An 18,227-nucleotide genomic window follows, 5' to 3' on the forward strand; every position below is an offset into this window, starting at 1 on the left:
GATCAATTAACTTAAGTTTTACTTAAGACTACAGGGTACAATAACAAATAGACATAATTGTAATAGTTATATTTTTATTAACGCGTCTACATTAATAACTACTGTGTATATATTACACTTCTAAATATTGTATGTTCTGCAGGCAACTAATTAGGTAATGAAGCTGGGCAAGACCTGAAAAATATAATAGTATTTTTACTTATTATACTAGAAAATAGTGCGTACTCGGGCTATATTTAAGAATAATTTAATTCAGAAGTTTTCGAAATCTTAAAAATATTGGTTTTATTTAATTGCTATTTTATTGAAAAGCGTCTGTGAAAGTCCGCCTTTTTTAGCAGCTTTGTCATAGTATTTATATTTTTAGCTACTTGTATTTATTTATAGACTAGGTGTTTACTTTGTGTTTTTCTGTGTTTTAACACAGACAGGCAGGTTGTTGGTGGATTCTTGATTTTTTAGTTGAATTCCATAATCAGATTATTAGCCAAAAATAACTTTTAGATGACACAGAAACTTGCTCTAGAGAATTATGTTATTTATTTACAGCCCATAGTCGGCCAAATTTTAATCAAAAATATTACAAAACCATAAATTAAGCCACTTTCATAAAATCATCAGAAAACCTTTTGATATCTATCAATCTTATAAAGTCTTACTAATAAAGGTTTATGCACATCGTATAAGCCTGTTATAAGAAATTTATTTTTCAGTTGTTGTGTTTGTTGTGTATTCACTATTTACAATATGAATTACTAAAACAAAAGCTAAGTAACTTCTTAAATTGATTTAAACGAGAAATTTTATAATTTACTAGCTGACCCGGCCGTTGACTTTGTTTTGCCACGTATTCAATAAAAATAACTGTCTACTATAATAAAAAATAGGGCTTAATCTTAGAGGGATGAAAATTAAGTGTTGTATGTATTTTTGTATGGTATGATAAAAAATAAAAACAAAAAGTTTGGCTAAAAAAAATTGGGGACCCTTAACATTTAGGGGGATGAAAAATAGATGTCCGATTCCCAAACTTACTGAATATGCATAAAAATTTCATTAGAATCGGTCGAGCCGTTTCAGAGGAGTATGGGAACGAACATTGTGACACGGGAATTTTATATATTAGAGGTTTAACTGGACCTTGTCAAATAAACTTGTCATACTGGCTGGGTAAGTTTCTGTCGTTTCATAAATGAGTTTTATTTAAATGCACTAGAGAGCAAAGGTGTTTTGTCACCAAGTGGTGCTAAAACACCACTGGTGGTCTGGTTTTCATATGTATAATATAACTGTTTCGACAAAGAATTAGTCTAGCTATTCAAAGGGGGAACGCTGCCAGTATCTTCGGAACGTTGCCTAAAGGGACTCCTTTTAATGATATATTTTAGTTTATGTTAAGTTTAGTTTTTTTTTTTTTTTTCAATCTAAATAATTGTTATTAATATATCTTAATTATAGTTTATTTTCAGATGATTTTACTGTTTCGTGATTATATGTTGGTTTTCTAATAGGCTTAGTGACACACGCCGTTAACTTTTTGGATCTAAGGCATGCCGGTTTCCTCACAATGTTTGCTTCACCGAGCGAGTGCTAAAAGTGCACATCTACAGAAGTCCATTGGTGCATAGCCGGATTACGAATCTACGACCTATGAGTCTTGCGCTGAAGCCACTAGGCCAACATTCTGTATAGCTGTCAATACTGAAGTAAAAATTACCTTTTCGATGTATTTCATTCCATATTACAATTTTTCTTCTGATGTGAGACAATTAGAATTGCGGCAGCAAAGTCCATAGTCACAGAACGGTCTGTCAATGGTGCAGTTAAAAATATACTTTAGATTGTTCTTACTACAGAATTGTCGAAATGTAGAGTTAAAGCACGCCCAGTCAGGCTGAAAATAATTAGGTGAACTGAATAATGGCAATACTGCTACTCAATAGGTCACATTTACTCATTAGTTAAAAATTATTATCAATGAAATGAACGTAAAGATTAAAAGGTCTCCGGTACTTTACGATTCAAGCTTGATCGAGAGTTAGCTTTCAATAATGACAAAAGGCAGGTGTTTATTAATAAATAATAAGCTGTTATAATCTTAATATATATAAATTACGCGTCACGTTGTTTGTCCGCTATGAACTCCTAAACTACTAAACCGATTTCAATCAAATTTGGACACCGTGTGCAGTTTGATCTAACCTAAAAGATAGAATAGCTTACATATATACAATTCTACTGTACGTGTGTATGTCACTGAACTCCTCTTAAACGGCTGGACCGATTTGAATGATTTTTTTGTATGCGTTTGGGTGGAGCCCTGGATGGTTTAAATTCTCAAATCAGCCCGGCAGATCGCGCTGCAGTGTATTTTCATACATTGTTTAATATCCTTATCGCTTGAATTATCACGCAGGACAACGTCTGTGAGGTCCACTTGTATAATATAAAATAAACATTCAAAGCAAACCAGCCAGCTCATGAAATATCTCTTCCGTGCAGCGATTGATCAGAATCGATCCGAAAAAAGAAATGTCAATAGTAATGCTGTAATTACGTATGACGTAGAAACTAAAAAACGTAGAAAAGAAACGAAATGTGTTATCGTTTCGTCTTTTGTTTTTATTTCACATCATAAAACCCTTCCAGAATGTTCTAAAAAAATTGCCACACGTATGAAATAAATAGCAAAGTAAAAAAGTCACCTCGTTGTTGTAATCACAGCTGCCTTGTGGAGTCAAAATATGAATTTGCTGTTCCCTGACCCCGTTCCTGGAGCGGTTTTTGGAGCCCCACCAATGACTACTGCTGCCTTGGGCGTCATTGTTTTGTGCGGATATTAATTGGGCTGCAAGCTGAATTAAAATATTTGAGAAGTTACACCTTTTATTAGCAATTCCAGAAAAATTAAACCAAAATCCATCTATATATGTAGAAATCATAAATGGTTGAGCGATTTAGTTGTAAAAACGTACACAAAATGTTTTTGCTGTTGTCTATCTATCGTGTAGTTATGATAATACTTTTCCTTGGCTTTTCAAAATTTAATAAAACCCCAATTAATAAGGTTGCCATGCTCAAAATATATTTTAACTTTATAGATAACGTAAACATTTTTTAAGGGTAGCAGTCTTATTAAGTGGCAGCTAGGTGAGGAGTACCGGGTTCGATTCCCGGTTCGAGGGCAAGTTTTAATTTAATTTAAATTTGTTCTCGGCCTTTGGGAGGGTTGTGCGGTACCAGGCGAGTGCTTTAGCCGTTCATGGAGGACACGGTCGAATTTCTAAAGACAAGCATGAATTATAAAAAAAAAATCTATACTTGAAGCTGGCTAATGCACAAATCGTGCTAGAGCCATTAAAAAAAACATTTTTTAATAAAATACAAGTATAGGCAGTACATAAACACTGGTAAAAAGTATAGGTAGTTAAGATGATATGACAAAAATAATACCATTGCAGCAAACAGCAGAATACACAAGTTTCCAGTGGCCATATTGCAATTTCAACATTTAGTCTGTGGAATATTTACAGACTGTGGACTTTTATATTTATAGTTTGCTGAGATAACCATTTTATGCAGAGGGAATATTTAATTTATAATTAGGGTTGAGCTTGGAATAAAATTATATTTATTGTCAACTTGGTAAATGCAATTGCTGTGCACATCCTAAGAGTATTAAGCGGTATAATTGTGGAATAAGGAATGCATATTTATAACAATAGTATAATTGTTTTCACAATATACAGAAATAAAGGCACTAAGCAGACACATAAGAAATAATATTTAATTAATAAGGTTGTAATCGTATTTTCAGTTATAGTCAACCAATGATGTCAAATGTCAACTAACTTGCCTGTAGAGGAATTAAATGAATTTCATCATGCCTCCTGCTGATAGAGGACAAATCTTTGTTTTTAATTTATTTTATGGTTGCAGCTCCTTACAAACGTTGTGTAAAACAAAAAACTTGGCGATTAAAAAGAGTGACGGAGAGTTTATTGCCTGTTCTTCTCTTCCGTTCTACTTCTTTTTTGATGTTCCTAAGTGCACATTGTGTTACCTACATGAAAAAATGATTTTTGACTTTTCACTTTTGAAGGGAAGATCCTCGAACTACTGATTATGTACTATATAACTTCTATATCTGCTGCAGTTGAATACACTTCGATATGACGATTGGGTATGACGTCATTGTACTGATCTTAGCCACAGATTATATATATATTGCTACACGCTTAAAGGGGAAAGGATAATTCGTTAATTTGAAACACGTTTTTTTTATGTTCTTTAATTATTTTTAATTCTGTAGTAATATTGAAAAAAAAAATTAAATAGTTTTATAATATTTAACCTTTCATTTGTATTACGACAATTAAAACAAGGCTGCTAATAACTTGTGCATTGTAAATAGACAAATCATCAGCCCTGGCTTTAGGAGATTTAGGCGCACCTGACAATGGAGACTTGGGTATATAATAAAATAATCTATAATTGGTGTCACATAAATTTATTAATTATTTATTGAATAACTCGACTGAAAAAAAATCATTTTATTTGCAAAATAGGAGTGGCCTCGCCTCGCCATTATTTTCCTTTGTTGCCCCGGGTCCTCCTGAACTCTAAGACTTAACAAAAGTATATAAATTATTAATAAAGCATTTTTCTATAAGTCCGAGAGAGAGAATGACTGAGAAATGAATTTTCGTTACAATATATCTATTTACCAACCCTATTCTGTTTATTTATCAATTACCTGGTCATAACCATCTAACATAGATAAAGCACATACAAGTATTCTGACTATTTTCAGTGTTATTGTCAGTATTTTATTGTATGTAAATCGGAATAAATATATAAGAAAATAATATAATTTATTGCAAGAGACGATGGCAAGAGACCGGATGGTATGAGTTTGATTCCATGGATGGCCGGGTGCTGGTATGGGATGCAACCTGTTCAGACGCACTGGCCCCTTCCCATCTACATGGAACCAACAACAGAGCTGGTGCGGCTTGTGATGGGGCTGAAAAACTTAAAGCCTACAAATACAGGGGTCTAGGCTCCAAATATGGTTTTGTCCCATTCGGTGTCGAGACCCTTGGTCCGTGGGGTCCTAGCGCTATAAGGCTTTTAAAGGAAATATCAAAAAGGTTAGTCGAAATCACAGGAGACCGAAGAGCTGGCAGGTACCTCGGACAAAGAATTAGTCTAGCGATTCAAAGGGGGAACGCTGCCAGTATCTTCAGAACCTTGCCCTAAAGGGACTCCTTTTAATAATATATTTTAGTTATGATATTTTAAGTTTAGTTATTGTTTTAATTATTCTTCTCTTTTGTGTATTTGTGTGTTGGAAATAAAGAAGTGATTTTCGCTGCCGGAGTAGCGTATAAGTACTTATAAGATATAAATTGTTCTTAACCAACAGATAAATAAAATTAGTCTCATATTAGACAAATTCTTTAAACAGATTGTCGAGGAAGATTACGAAATTCCGCCCGTATCACCTCGACGTCCGCCGTTCCAAAACTGAGCGCGTTTTAAGGCACTGTTTGCACCGTGCACCACGACTATATGGAACTAGACTACATTTAGGGTCCTTTAAGATAAGAGAGTACCAATTCCAAAAAAGGCTGGCAATTTGCGAGCTTTCTGTATAATGTCGATGGTCGACGGTATTGCTTAACATCAGATGAGCCTCCTGCTCGTTTGACCCCTGCCTTGATTCTGTAACTCACTTGTCGAACTCACACAGCGGTTTTCACAGCGGCGGTCGCGCTCAAATCAGTCGTAAAGCAGTCATTTTAGAATTTGGCATTCTGATGAGTTACAGAATCGCAAGGCTGTTATATATAATTCCAAACTAGCCCTATATTTTGTCTTTTTCATAGATAAAGTGATCCAATTTCTCAAGATTTTGATACAATTTTACGACATACAAAACATATGTTTACACTTGCGGGGTTAGTAGTTAAAAATATAGTATGTCTTTAATGCTCATTAATAAGTAATGTTTCTAGGTAAGTAGTATGTCTTTAAGAAATGTGGATTTCCTCACAAGCAAATTAGTTAAAAGCACAATTGCTACCGCGTGACGAGCGCCAATAGAAATTAGGCGAAATGATCAGTGTGAATATTTATTTCAATAACTTTTCAATGTTGCATTATATTCACAATAGGCATGATAGTAGATTTATTGAATGTGTAATAATTTATTTGTAGAAACAAAAATGATTGTTGCAATTCTTAAGTTTTAATTTTGAATGGTTTTTACTATAAGTGATAAGTAAGAACTGTAACTTAACTACTCATCTATCTCTTTTCATCACAGGATAAAAACAATTTAATAGAAAGAGATGAAAGCGTATTTTATTTACACGGGTTAATATGTTACGTTTGTTTGAAATAAGGTTATCTTATTAAAACGAATAAAACAACAAAATCATTATCAGTGTTGTACGGGGTGGATATGAATAAAAATGCAACAGTAATTCGCAGAAATTATATTTCAAATAAGTTTGAGATAAGTGAGTTTTACATGAAGAAAGTCCATCCATACAAATAATCTGGTCAAGTCACGTGCCGAAACTTATCAATATGTTTAGCCAGCAGCTGTAGCGTTTAAGCATTGCGCTCCAGGGACGAGCGAACATCTACCACTGTTGCAGTACAGCAAGCAACGCCTCTGTCTGCCAATGTTGCCAGAGCCGCATGACAGCGCTTGATAACAGCCCACACAGGACAAGCCAGGCTGAAAAAAAGTTCTAGTTTAAATATCGAATTTCAGCTTTTCCCATTCGTGTGAGACTTTTTAGTTTCAGTGATTTTTCTTACGCGTCCTGTCAGTGAATCCGTTAGAATAATTCTAAGGTGGCTATGGAATGTCACATACTCCAGATACGTCAGGGTGTGTTCATGATGCAGGTGATTTCCCGCTATGAATAGGGGCGTAACAATAGGGTGGCAGGGCTGGCAAAATTCCACGGGCCACCGACCTAATAGATCTGCCCAGGAGATATTGTGTTCTATGGATGAATGTGAAGTCTCCAATACGCATTGGGCTAGCGTGGTACAGACCATTCTCTCTCGCCTAAGAGAGGAGGCCTATGGCCATTAATGGGATATACAACGTGTAAGTTAAGGCAGTTTTTGCCGCGCACCACCACTATGTGGAACCAGCTGCCCACTGAAGTATTTCCGAGCCAATTCGAGTTAGGGTCCTTCAAGAAAAGAGCGTACCAATTCTTAAAAGGCCAGCAACGCACTCGCGAGCCCTCTGGCATTGAGTGTCCATGGGCGGCGGTATCACTTAACATCAGGTGAGCCTCCTGCCCGTTTGCCCCCCGTTCTATAAAAAAAAAGTAATTGAGTACGCTGAAAATCGAAGTTTATTAAAATTAAACTGAGCGAAAGATTTTTACTGATAGGGCCAAAGAATTTGCCAAGGGCCCTAGGTGGTATAGTTACGCCACTGGCTATGGATATTCTTAAACAGAAACAGAGACTTTAGAAAAGATCGATTTAACTCATGCAGTAAGGATGTTAGAGTGAGATGCAACGATTTTTTTTAAAGAAATCTTTTTACGTTTGTTTTTGTATTAAGGGCATAGATTTTTAATCTTAAACGATAGAAACTATACAGATATACATTCGTGTCCACATCATGTAACTCATTTTCACATTAAAAAAAATCAGTGGCACTACAATCTCTTTAGATCTTGGCCTCAGATTTCTGAATATGTTTCATGATCATTTTTAAATCTAATAGGCAATTAGGTGATCAGCCTGTGCCTGACACACGCCGTCAACTTTTGGGTCTAACATATGTCGGTTTCCTCATGATGTTTTCCTTCACCGTTCGAGCAAATGTTAAATGCGCACATAGAAAGAAAGTCCATTGGTGCACAGCCGGGGATCGAACCTACGACCTCAGGTCACCACTGCTCTTCACATTAATCAATGTAAAAGTAATTTTAAATAGTTAGTCAATAGTAGTCAGTGTACACTTGTATATTTAGTTGAATACTTACTGTTGCTGTGTAGTTACAAGTCACTATAGCACTAGCGACAGTCAATCGTTGATTGGAACTTTCGCTGGTAGTTTCCTGGTTTTCCTGGTTTTCCTGGCCTTCCTGGTCCTTCTGATTACTCACATCTCTAGTTTGTCGGTTCCCGAAGAATGGTAAAAACTGACCGAAGAAATCAAGTGGGTTAAAATTGCCAGGAAACAAACTAGCCTTTTCCTGTTGTTCAGTTTCGTTGGAATTGTCCGCTAAAATTAAATTTACGGCCAGCTGAAATGAAAAATTATAGAAATATTTTTATATAACTAGCTGATCCGGCAAACGTCGTTTTGCCATGTATATCATTTATAATAAAAAATAGGGGTTGATCGTAGAGGGGTGAAAATTAGGGGTTGTATGTATTTTTTAATGCTGTATCATAAAAAAATAAATACAAAAAAAATATTTAAAAATTAAAAAAAAAATTTAGGGGTGGAAAAATAGATGTTGGCCGATTCTCATAGATACCGGATAAGCACAAAAAATTTCATCAAAATCGGTCAAGCCGTTTCGGAGGAGTATGGCAACGAAAACTGTGACACGAGAATTTTATATATTAGATAAAAAACTTAAATAAGAAGACATGAAACAGAAATAACACAGATTTTTTGATATCTTAACTATTTTACACTTTAGTAGGCAGTAAAACCCTCTTTAAACCTTTATAAATGAATATAAAGCTAAGCGTCTAATAAATAAAGACCAAATCAATATTGGTACTCTTTTTACTGTACTACAATAGTATATTTTGTCTCTTTTTATCATTTTATGTTTTGGCTGTGATGAAAAGAGAGATTGTCTTTAGTTAAAATTGTATTGGACTGATTAAATGAATAAGGAAGTCAGCCGTCCGGCTTTGTCTATGGGCGACGGTTAGCATTTAATTCTACTTGCTGTTTGTTTGACCCATAAAATAGTATAGCCAGTAAAAACGGATAATTTCCCTTACCAGAGCTGTTAATGAGTAAAAATACAATTTCAGAAGAGCCATCCTTCGTACGTTTCGCTGTATTTGCTACCAGTCCTCAAACTTACTAATTAACTCTTGTCAACCTCATCTTATATAGTAAGTGAGAAAAATGAAAATGGAAATTTAATATTCTGCCTGGAGCTGCATAATCGGAGGACGATGAATAAATTGTATGGATTACGCAAATTGCTTAGGCACGATCACGAATAATCATTTGTGGAGCAGTATCTATATCTTATAATACTTAAGACATAGAAGTCACGTTCGGGGATTTAAATATAAAACTCGTTTATAGTGTTAGGCCGTTTCTCCATTGCTCCGGTCCGGCAAACGTTAATTACCGATCCGATTTAGAAACTCACAACAGTACTTAGGTACTTCTCCTCTACTCCAGCATCCGGTTTTTAAAGATCCGATAACTTGCTAGATCGGAACGCGGTGGTTAAGTATCCAAGAGGTTATAAATTATTATTCACAGGTTTATTTATAGTTTGTTTAATTTGAAAGAATCTGAATAACCTGGACCAAACCAAATTATGTTGCTATTTATTTATATTTTTATACCATATTATTAGTGATCTATTTATTAAGTAGATTATAATATTTTAAAATGACAATTTAAAAAAAGTAATAAACTTGCCAGGGCAATAAAATATTTAGAATTTAGAATGGTTTATTAATAAAATATATGGGTTTTAGTTAATACAGGTGTTGCATGATAGATATACAAGAACTTATCGATTATTGTCGGATCGGATATAGTGGAGAAGCGCAATCCGGCCTTCCGATATTTTTCTCATGACTCATTCCGGTATCCGATGCCGGACCGGAGCAGAGGAGAAAGGGCCTTACTAGCTGACCCGGCAAGCGTTGTATTGCCATCTAAATCATGTCTAGCTATCCACTAAGTATTAACATCGCTATTACAAAATAGTGGTGGTACAAGGGTGAACATTAGGGGTATGTATGAATAAAGTAAAAATCAAAACCGAAAAATCTATCAAGCCGTTTCGGGGGAGGTTGATTACAAACAAAATTTACTTAAATATCTAATATATAAAATTCTCGTGTCGCGGTGTTTGTAGTTAAACTCCTCCGAAACGGCTTGACCGATTCTCATGAAATTTTGTGTGCATATTGGAATGTCAGGCATCAGACAACATCTATTTTTCATCCCCCTAAATGTTAAGGGTAGTCCACCCCTAAATTATTATTTTTAAATTTTTAGATACTTACCTAATTTTTTTTTATTATTTTTTATGATACAGCATACAAAAATACATATAACCCCTAATTTTCACCCCTCTACGATCAACCCCTATCTTTTATTATAAATGATATATATGGCAAAACGACGTTTGCCTGGTCAGCTAGTATATATATAGATTTCTTGGCCATAAAGGAAGGTTGGAGGAACATAAGAAATGAGGAGATTAAGGTAATGGTACTCCAACCGAATATGGTGGAAGCTATAGCCAATAGACTCCACTGGATTGGCCACCTAAAGAGAATGGAGTGCCAAGAATCTATCTATAATTTCATTGATTATTTAGAAAACTAGTTGAGCTTTTTGTGCCTGATATACGTCGATATTTGGGCCTAAAATGTTTGTTATCTTACAACGCTTTAACATACCAGCAAGTATTAATTGGGCACATTGAAAGAAAAAAATTAGTGCACAGCCGGCCTTGAATCGGCACAGCAGGAATCGCTCAACCAATAGTGTCATCGTATTATACGAGCAATTGATGCAAAAAACAACTGAAGGATGATGATTGTAAACAATGTAAAATATTACTGTGGATTCAGTTAAAAGAAATATTTATTTTTTCATAGGAATTAATATTATTAAAGGAATTCATGTTAATACTCGAAAGATCTTTATGCACAAACCTTGAAAATAACATTGAAATGTCTGCGCAAAGTCAATAGGAGGCTATCTTGTATTTTCACGTCCACGACTCATTGTATCAACTTCACGCTGAAATCTATATAAGGAAACAACAAGTTGTTTGTTTCTTGTGACGTCAATTGTATTCACAATGGTTTTCCACATCTATATTAAATATATAAATCTAAATATAAGCAAACATTAATATTTTTGTTATAAATGAAAGTATAATTTTAAAAAATGTGTATGTGTACTAGGTGTACACACGTAAGAAGTGAAACTTCTTTATGACCTTATTTTTCGAAAAATGATCTACTATATAGTAGCAACTTTACAGAAATGGTTAAATAAAGTTAAATTAGATAAAGTTTAACAAAAGGCTTTTATTATCATAGACATGAATACAAATACAATTATTTCATTTTAACTTATTACTGTACTACTATGTAGTACTAAGATTATTACAGAATTTCATTAATTGTAATAGAATTATTAGTATTACTATAATTGTTATGGTTATTATATATTTTTGTTACTAATGGCTTCGAATCTCTTCGGATCAACCGTGGTAGGGACAAGAAAAAGATGGCGCGTAACCGAAAAATGTGACAAATGTGTGTAAATTTTTTTCCAACGCCGATAAAGAAGTTTGACTTCAAAAAGCAACATGGCGCGTAACCTGCTACAAAATTACTCCCATACGTCGATAAAAAAGTTTCACTTTAATAATATAATATGCACTATATATAGGTATTAAAAGCCTTTAATTAATTTTAACGCCAATTACATTACGTACTTTTATTTAAATTTTCGTTATTATAGACTTCCAACCAAACAATTCGTTGCCAATCGAGATTCCAATCGTCGCTATTATAGGGAGCGTTCAAGTATTACGTAACGCAATTTTTGGAGATTATTGACCCTCCCCCCATGTAACGCGCCGTAACGTTCTTTTGTACCCAAGTAAAACGTTTCGTGACCACCTAGTGACCCTAAACAACCTAAAAGTTACCATTATGTGGTGTAAAGTACTGGAAAGTCGAAAATAATATTTAACAATAACGCGTAATTCAATCCCCGCCCCGTATCGTAACGTTTTACAAAAGGCCCCCCCCCCCCCAAATTCGTTACGTAATACTTGAACGCTCCCTTATAATAGAAACTCTAAATGTTTAAAAATTTTACTTTCCCGACTGGTTTCGCTATATACAGGGTCGCCAAAAAGTCGTGGATCAAACGGGGAACGAAAGAAAGATATTAGAGAGACTCATGGCCATGTGTAATACCTACTTTTTCAGAATCCCTATTAATTGCGCCAAAACTTGTAATACTGGGTCACTTTTCTGTAGAGTATTTTTTTTTCACAGTGGGGTCCGAAGTAAACAAAAAGTTTTGATTTGAAATTTGTTTTTATCGTATAACTTAATATTATCTTCAATACACTCAATAAACAACTATAAATAGTATGTCTCACGCAAGAACTCATCGGTACCAATCTAGTGGATATTATGAAAAAGATACAGGATGTATTTTTTTTCGAATTTTAATAAGAATTAGTAAAAAAAGTCAATTTTATTATAAAACACAAAATAAATTATAACTCTTCAGGGGTTGAGCTTAGAGACCTCCCGTAGAACAATTTTTTGCAGCTGATGACCTCATCTATCCCCTATTTGCGTTTGATCCACGCCTTTTTGGCCACCCTGTATATTATCTGCTATAGCCCCTCACCTCCTTCCCTAACGGCTCTTAATTTTCTATAATTACAATATTATTATTATTACATTAATTGCTTTAAGGCAGACTTGCTCGTGCTTTATTATTGAGAGGTGTTTAATTACAGTTTAATGAAGAAGAGCGTATTTCGGTAATGAGAATTAAATCAAGTTTACTGTATTTGGCACAATTGTTGTTTACTGTGTTTGACACATTTAAGTGTCTCTCTGTGAGAATCGTAAAAACCGATTGCAAAATTTTATCGAAGTATATTTACGCAGTCGTAAACTTTAAACAATAAATTTTCAATTAAACGGGGACCAGGCGGTACTGATATATTTTTCATTTCATCTTTCGTCTTTAATTAATTGTTGGTAGTCCGGTCAATTTAGACATCCAAGGTTACAAAAATTCCCACTTGGCTGAATATTGGTAGGATTGCTCAATACACTATAATAAAGGAAATCTGCCAAGTCCTCATCGATCCGGCACGTGCAAAAAAATTTACTCGGGGTCAAAGATCACAAAAACGGGTTTTTCGCGATTTTCAAGAAAATGGTAAGTTTTATCATAAAATTAGTTTAGACAAAAATTGTAGATCAGATAATTATCTATAAAAAATGTCTGAATACTTTTTTTCCTAAGAGCTACCGTTTTTGAGATATAACGATTTAAAAAGTTGAAAGAGTTGTAATCGTCATAATATGCTCACGCTTCCACGCCACCTTTGAGGTATAACAAGAGGAAGAGAAGAAGAACAAGAACAAGAACAAGAACAAGAACAAGAACAAGAGAAAGCAGAAGTTAATGATGATTTAGATTCAGACGGATAAATTTTCTTATTTTTTGTAATTTACACCCCTTTCATCATTTTCAACCCTTGTCAATATCCACAGTTATTCAATAGTTTCAAATTAAACAGAATAATAAAAGATCAGTAGAATAGGCCTACCGGGGAAACCACATTTAAAAAAACGCGCTAAGTACACTACCTCAAAGATGGCGTGGAAACGTGTGCATATTATGACGATTACAACTCTTTCAACTTTTTGAATCGTTATATATAAAAAACGGTGGCTCTTAGGAAAAAAAGTATTTAGACATTTTTTATAGAAATTATCTGATGTACAATTTTTGTCTAAACTAATTTTATGATAAAACTTACCATTTTGCTGAAAATCGCGAAAAACCCGTTTTTGTGATCTTGGACCCCGAGTAAATTTTTTTGCACGTGCCGGATCGATGAGGACTTTCTCATTTCCTTTATAACTACAAAAGATTGTTGTGAGTTGAAGTTGACTTCTACTCACAACAATCTAGTCTGATTCATAATAAACCAATTTTCCACATGTCCGCAATTTCCACTCCTTTATAAGGTACTTGTACCTGACGAGGGTAAAGGAATTTTCATCAGACCTTAATACTAACATGCGAGTGTCTGCTTCGTCTTAATTACATTCTTTTGGAATTGTTTCAACTCAGGTATCTTACATCCAAAGGTCAAACCATTATTGCTTACAAACAAAGTTACTGTACGATTCCTGGGTCATCAAGGTACTTTAAATAATAGAGTATTTTAGTTATACTCTATATTAACCACTCGCGCACAACAATAGAATATAGGCGAAATAATGAATTGTTAAGTGCTATGTAACGGATGAATGCAATGTAACACTCAAAGAGAGTGCCTACGTCTAGCTATACTCTCGGGGCGTAACTTCCATCATTTAGTTTATTGCTTTGAAACGAATGCCACCACAGTAACAGTTGAAGAGAGTGCCTGCGTCTGGCTATACTCTCGGGGCGTCTATGATTTGCGTGTTGTTCCCACGATGATGTAAGTGCGTGCTCCTATTTCACAATGCCTCCTGCTGATAGAGGACAAATCTTTGTTTTAAATCTATTTTATTATTATTAATTACTTAAGATAAGCTCCTTACAAACATTGTGTACAACAAAAAACTTGGCGATTAAAAAGAGTGGCGGAAAGTTTATTGCCAGTTCTTCCCTTCCGTTCTACGCCCTTGATTTGAGGTATGCGATAATATAAAGACCAGTATGTTATAATGCCTGGAGTCTAATTCCTGAATTTAAATTAAGTTTAGATTTAGTTTTTGTTTCTGATGTTTTTACTCTTTGATCTATAGATAAAACATGTATCCATTAATCATTCTTCACTAAAAAAATCCATTTATTATGACGTTTTTAACATATGTACAATATAACAAATATAGATCTATAGATCTATCCAAATCTATGTATGAATCACATTTGTTACATTCTGTTATCTATGTGTGGTATTTTAATGTCTTTCAAACATCGATGCTTTCGCTCTTATGTTTATGCATTTTTTAACTAGAAATGTATTTATTTATTTCTATACGTATATAACAAAATAAGCTACTGTTACAGATTGCTACTATGTGGCAACTTTTTACATCTAATCCCATGAAAAAACATACATACACAGAAAAAACAACTCAACATTAAACAGCCTTGCGATTCTGTAACTCACTTTTCGAACTCTCACAGCGGTTTTCGCATCGATAAGGTGAGAGCTTGTAGTTTATTGTTTATCAGAATGCCAAATCATAAAGTGACTGCTTCACGACTGATTTGAGAGCGACCGCCGATGCGAAAACCGCTGTGAGAGTTCGAAAAGTGAGTTACAGAATCGCAAGGCTGTATTCAATTAAAAGTTTTATAGTTCATATTCAATTAAAAGTAAGAGAGTTTTGTAAGATTAAAATACAAAAAGACTAAATATTTCTTACAATATAGGAACTGACATGTAGCAGTCATTTCGTCAGTTCAATCAACGGATAATTAAAGATTAACAGACGTTTTCTATGCAGTTTATTAATTAATTCCATATCTTGTGACACGTGTGCCCTTTACAAGAGGTTAGATTTCTCTGAGGGTACGAATATTAATGGCGGTCGATTAACGGTCGCGTAAGAATCTCACTCAGAGGCCTAGGCACTGGAACACTGCCGGATAGTTTTCGTTTCCACGTAACAAATTTATCAGATACTAGCTGGCCTGGCGAACGTCGTACCGCCTAACAGTCGATGCTTAATTTTTTTAAAATACTTATTCTGCTATTCGGGACACCGGTCTAGCTAGTAAGATAAAAAAAAGAAAGTTGATAAGACAACAAATACATTATGTCAAAAAATAAAAATTTACCTTCCCGGAACCCCTCCAATAACATTTGAACTTTATGATATGGTATTAAAGTTCAAATGGACTTTTAAGTATTATTACGAATATTTTGTTTGGGAATATAGAAAAGTGTTGTTTTTAGACTTTTTCACTAAATTTTTTTAAATATTTCTCTCCGTAAGAACCATCCTCGTACTTCAAGGAATATTATAAAAAAAAATCAGACAAATCGGTCAAGCCGTTTTCATGTTATGTCGTGACAACGGAAAACGGGTTTCATTTTTATATATATATAGATAGATAGGCAAATTCTCGGCGCACTCTCATTCTTTTTAGCCCACAAACCTATTTTGAATAAAGTTTGTTACCTGCCTTGCGATTCTGTAACTCACTTTTCGAACTCTCACAGCGGTTTTCACGTCGGCGGTCGCGCAAAAATCAGTCGTAAAGCAGTGTTTTACGATTTGGCATTCTGATGAGCATGTAGTTTATTGTTTATCATGAGAGTTCGAAAAGTGAGTTACAGAATCGCAAGGCTGAGCGGGTAAAATGGATACACGTCGTATATATTCTACAGTACAGGTGTTTGATGAATTGGCTATGTAACCTATCCAGCATCACCCTATACTTTCTTTCATGATGATGTGTGCAGGAAAGAACGTTGTATGAAATTTATCGTGAACAACTAGTATTATGTCAACCCTGTGAGATACAGGGCTTTTTTTGAGTTTAGCTTTTATTAATTTTAATAATTAATAATAAGTTGGGTTTAAATGGGTTTTGAGCTGGTAAAAACGCATTAATATATAGGTCAAATTTTTATTATTCTTAAATATGTATTAACAATTATCACTTTAGAAATTCATATTAAATTAATATCAGTATAATAAATTTTATGCTGGTACTGCTTCTATCGGGGCATCCGCTGGGGCACATTCCGCTGTGGGCGTGGCTGAGCATTCTCCAAGGTTGCAGTAGGGAAGGGTGGGGTCATTACATGGTCTTTTAAGACCACCGATTTTGGTACAAATCTGTTTGGTGTTGCAGTCCAGGCAGGTGGAGCCAATCCCGGTGCATGGTGTCCATTGAGGCATCCATGGGGCCTGGGAAATCCATGATGGAATCCAAGGGTTGGCACCTGGAGCTGGCGGACCTTGGTAATCACCGAAGCCGGTTGCTGGAATTGCCGCAGAAACAGCAATCTAAAAAACATTTATTATTTAGTTAACGATCCTAATATTAATTGAATATATGAATTAATGAATCTATAAACATTCTTCTAAAATAATACCTCACAGACACAAAGGAAAGTTGAGAAACATTGTTTTTTCCCCCTCCTGGTGAAACGGTTTCAATTATCATTACTGTTACCGAGCTATAGGGTTCGATTACTGGTATAATTCATATATCTAATTCGCTCATTGAATCTATTGCTATAATAGTAGCTTTTAGATCTATGGATCCCTCATCTGAATGCCTTCAATCACGGAGGCTTGTGCTATTAATTACTTTTTTAAAATTACTTCAAGAGTGCTCACAACATAAAGATCAATGAACGTATAAGCTTAAAAATATTCACGATAAATTATCAAACTTACCAATAGACAAAGAGAAATGACAATTTTGGAGCACATGTTTATCTGATTAGCGATTGAAGTTGATAGAAGATATTCGATACAATGAAATTATTTCTCCCGCATAGCCTTTTATATGAGGTTTTATTTGATATCGGATTTAATAAACAACCAAAATAGATAGTAGATACCGGCTGGTTTTTCCATTGGAAACAAATGTTATTCAGCTGATAACCTTATCTCTGTGTATTCTAAACCTAAGATTATATTACCTGATCTATTTCTAAATCTACTTTTACTCCTTGGCGCTTGTTTGTCAACATACAGCTTTGCTTAATTTTGTATTGAATAAATATAGGAGTTATGTTATCAAAAAATACCTGAAATACTTGTGTAAGTAATTTTTTTCACAAATTATCTCTTATTACACGTTATAATCTGGCCTAACATCATTTCCTAGTAGTTTATACTGATATAATAGTTATAAAGAGGAAAGATTTTTTTGTTTGTATTGAATATGCTCCGAAACGATTAGACCGTTATAAATATTATTTCATTAGAACCATACGTTATCTCTGATGAACGTAGGCTAAATAATATTTAAAAAAATTGTATGAAATTACAATTGTGTATTGTATTGGTGTTTTTCACCTAAGGTGTAAGAATATTGACCATAGAGAAAAGTGATGTACTACAGTTTTATAAACAACATCAATATCTACAAAAATCCGCGTACCATATTTCTAACAAAAATTAAATTTATTTTTAAAACTCTATTTACCAAGAAAAACTGTACTTTTTTTAGGTTATACAATATCGTGCTTCGACCAAATTAATACGGGTGGAAC

The 18,227-nt window shown here is 34.3% G+C and overlaps 1 protein-coding gene and 1 long non-coding RNA gene across 3 annotated transcripts; both read right to left on the minus strand.

Annotated features, from left to right (window-relative positions):
• Positions 1–56: 56 nt before the first annotated feature.
• On the minus strand, positions 57–2,850 carry LOC125060974. Its single transcript, XR_007118954.1, has 3 exons — positions 2,706–2,850; positions 1,718–1,894; positions 57–174 (listed from the first exon to the last, which is right to left on the minus strand). It is a non-coding gene; the product is annotated as an uncharacterized LOC125060974 (long non-coding RNA).
• Positions 2,851–6,527: 3,677 nt separating this feature from the next.
• On the minus strand, positions 6,528–11,014 carry LOC125060912. Of its 2 annotated transcripts, XR_007118942.1 has the most exons (4): positions 10,927–11,014; positions 9,013–9,174; positions 8,031–8,294; positions 6,528–6,751 (listed from the first exon to the last, which is right to left on the minus strand). XR_007118942.1 is itself a non-coding variant. In XM_047666026.1 (3 exons), the coding sequence occupies exons 1-3, from the start codon at positions 9,052–9,054 to the stop codon at positions 6,602–6,604; spliced, it is 456 nt and encodes a 151-aa protein (XP_047521982.1). In that variant the 5' UTR covers positions 9,055–9,206; the 3' UTR covers positions 6,528–6,601. The 2 variants fall into 2 exon arrangements, 1 of the variants encoding a protein (XP_047521982.1); XM_047666026.1 differs by lacking the exon at positions 10,927–11,014 and having other exon boundaries at positions 9,013–9,206.
• Between the last annotated feature and the right edge of the window lie 7,213 nt (positions 11,015–18,227).

The sequence above is a fragment of the Pieris napi genome, chromosome 22 (genome assembly GCF_905475465.1).
Source record: "Pieris napi chromosome 22, ilPieNapi1.2, whole genome shotgun sequence".
Taxonomy (NCBI): Eukaryota; Metazoa; Arthropoda; class Insecta; order Lepidoptera; family Pieridae; genus Pieris; species Pieris napi.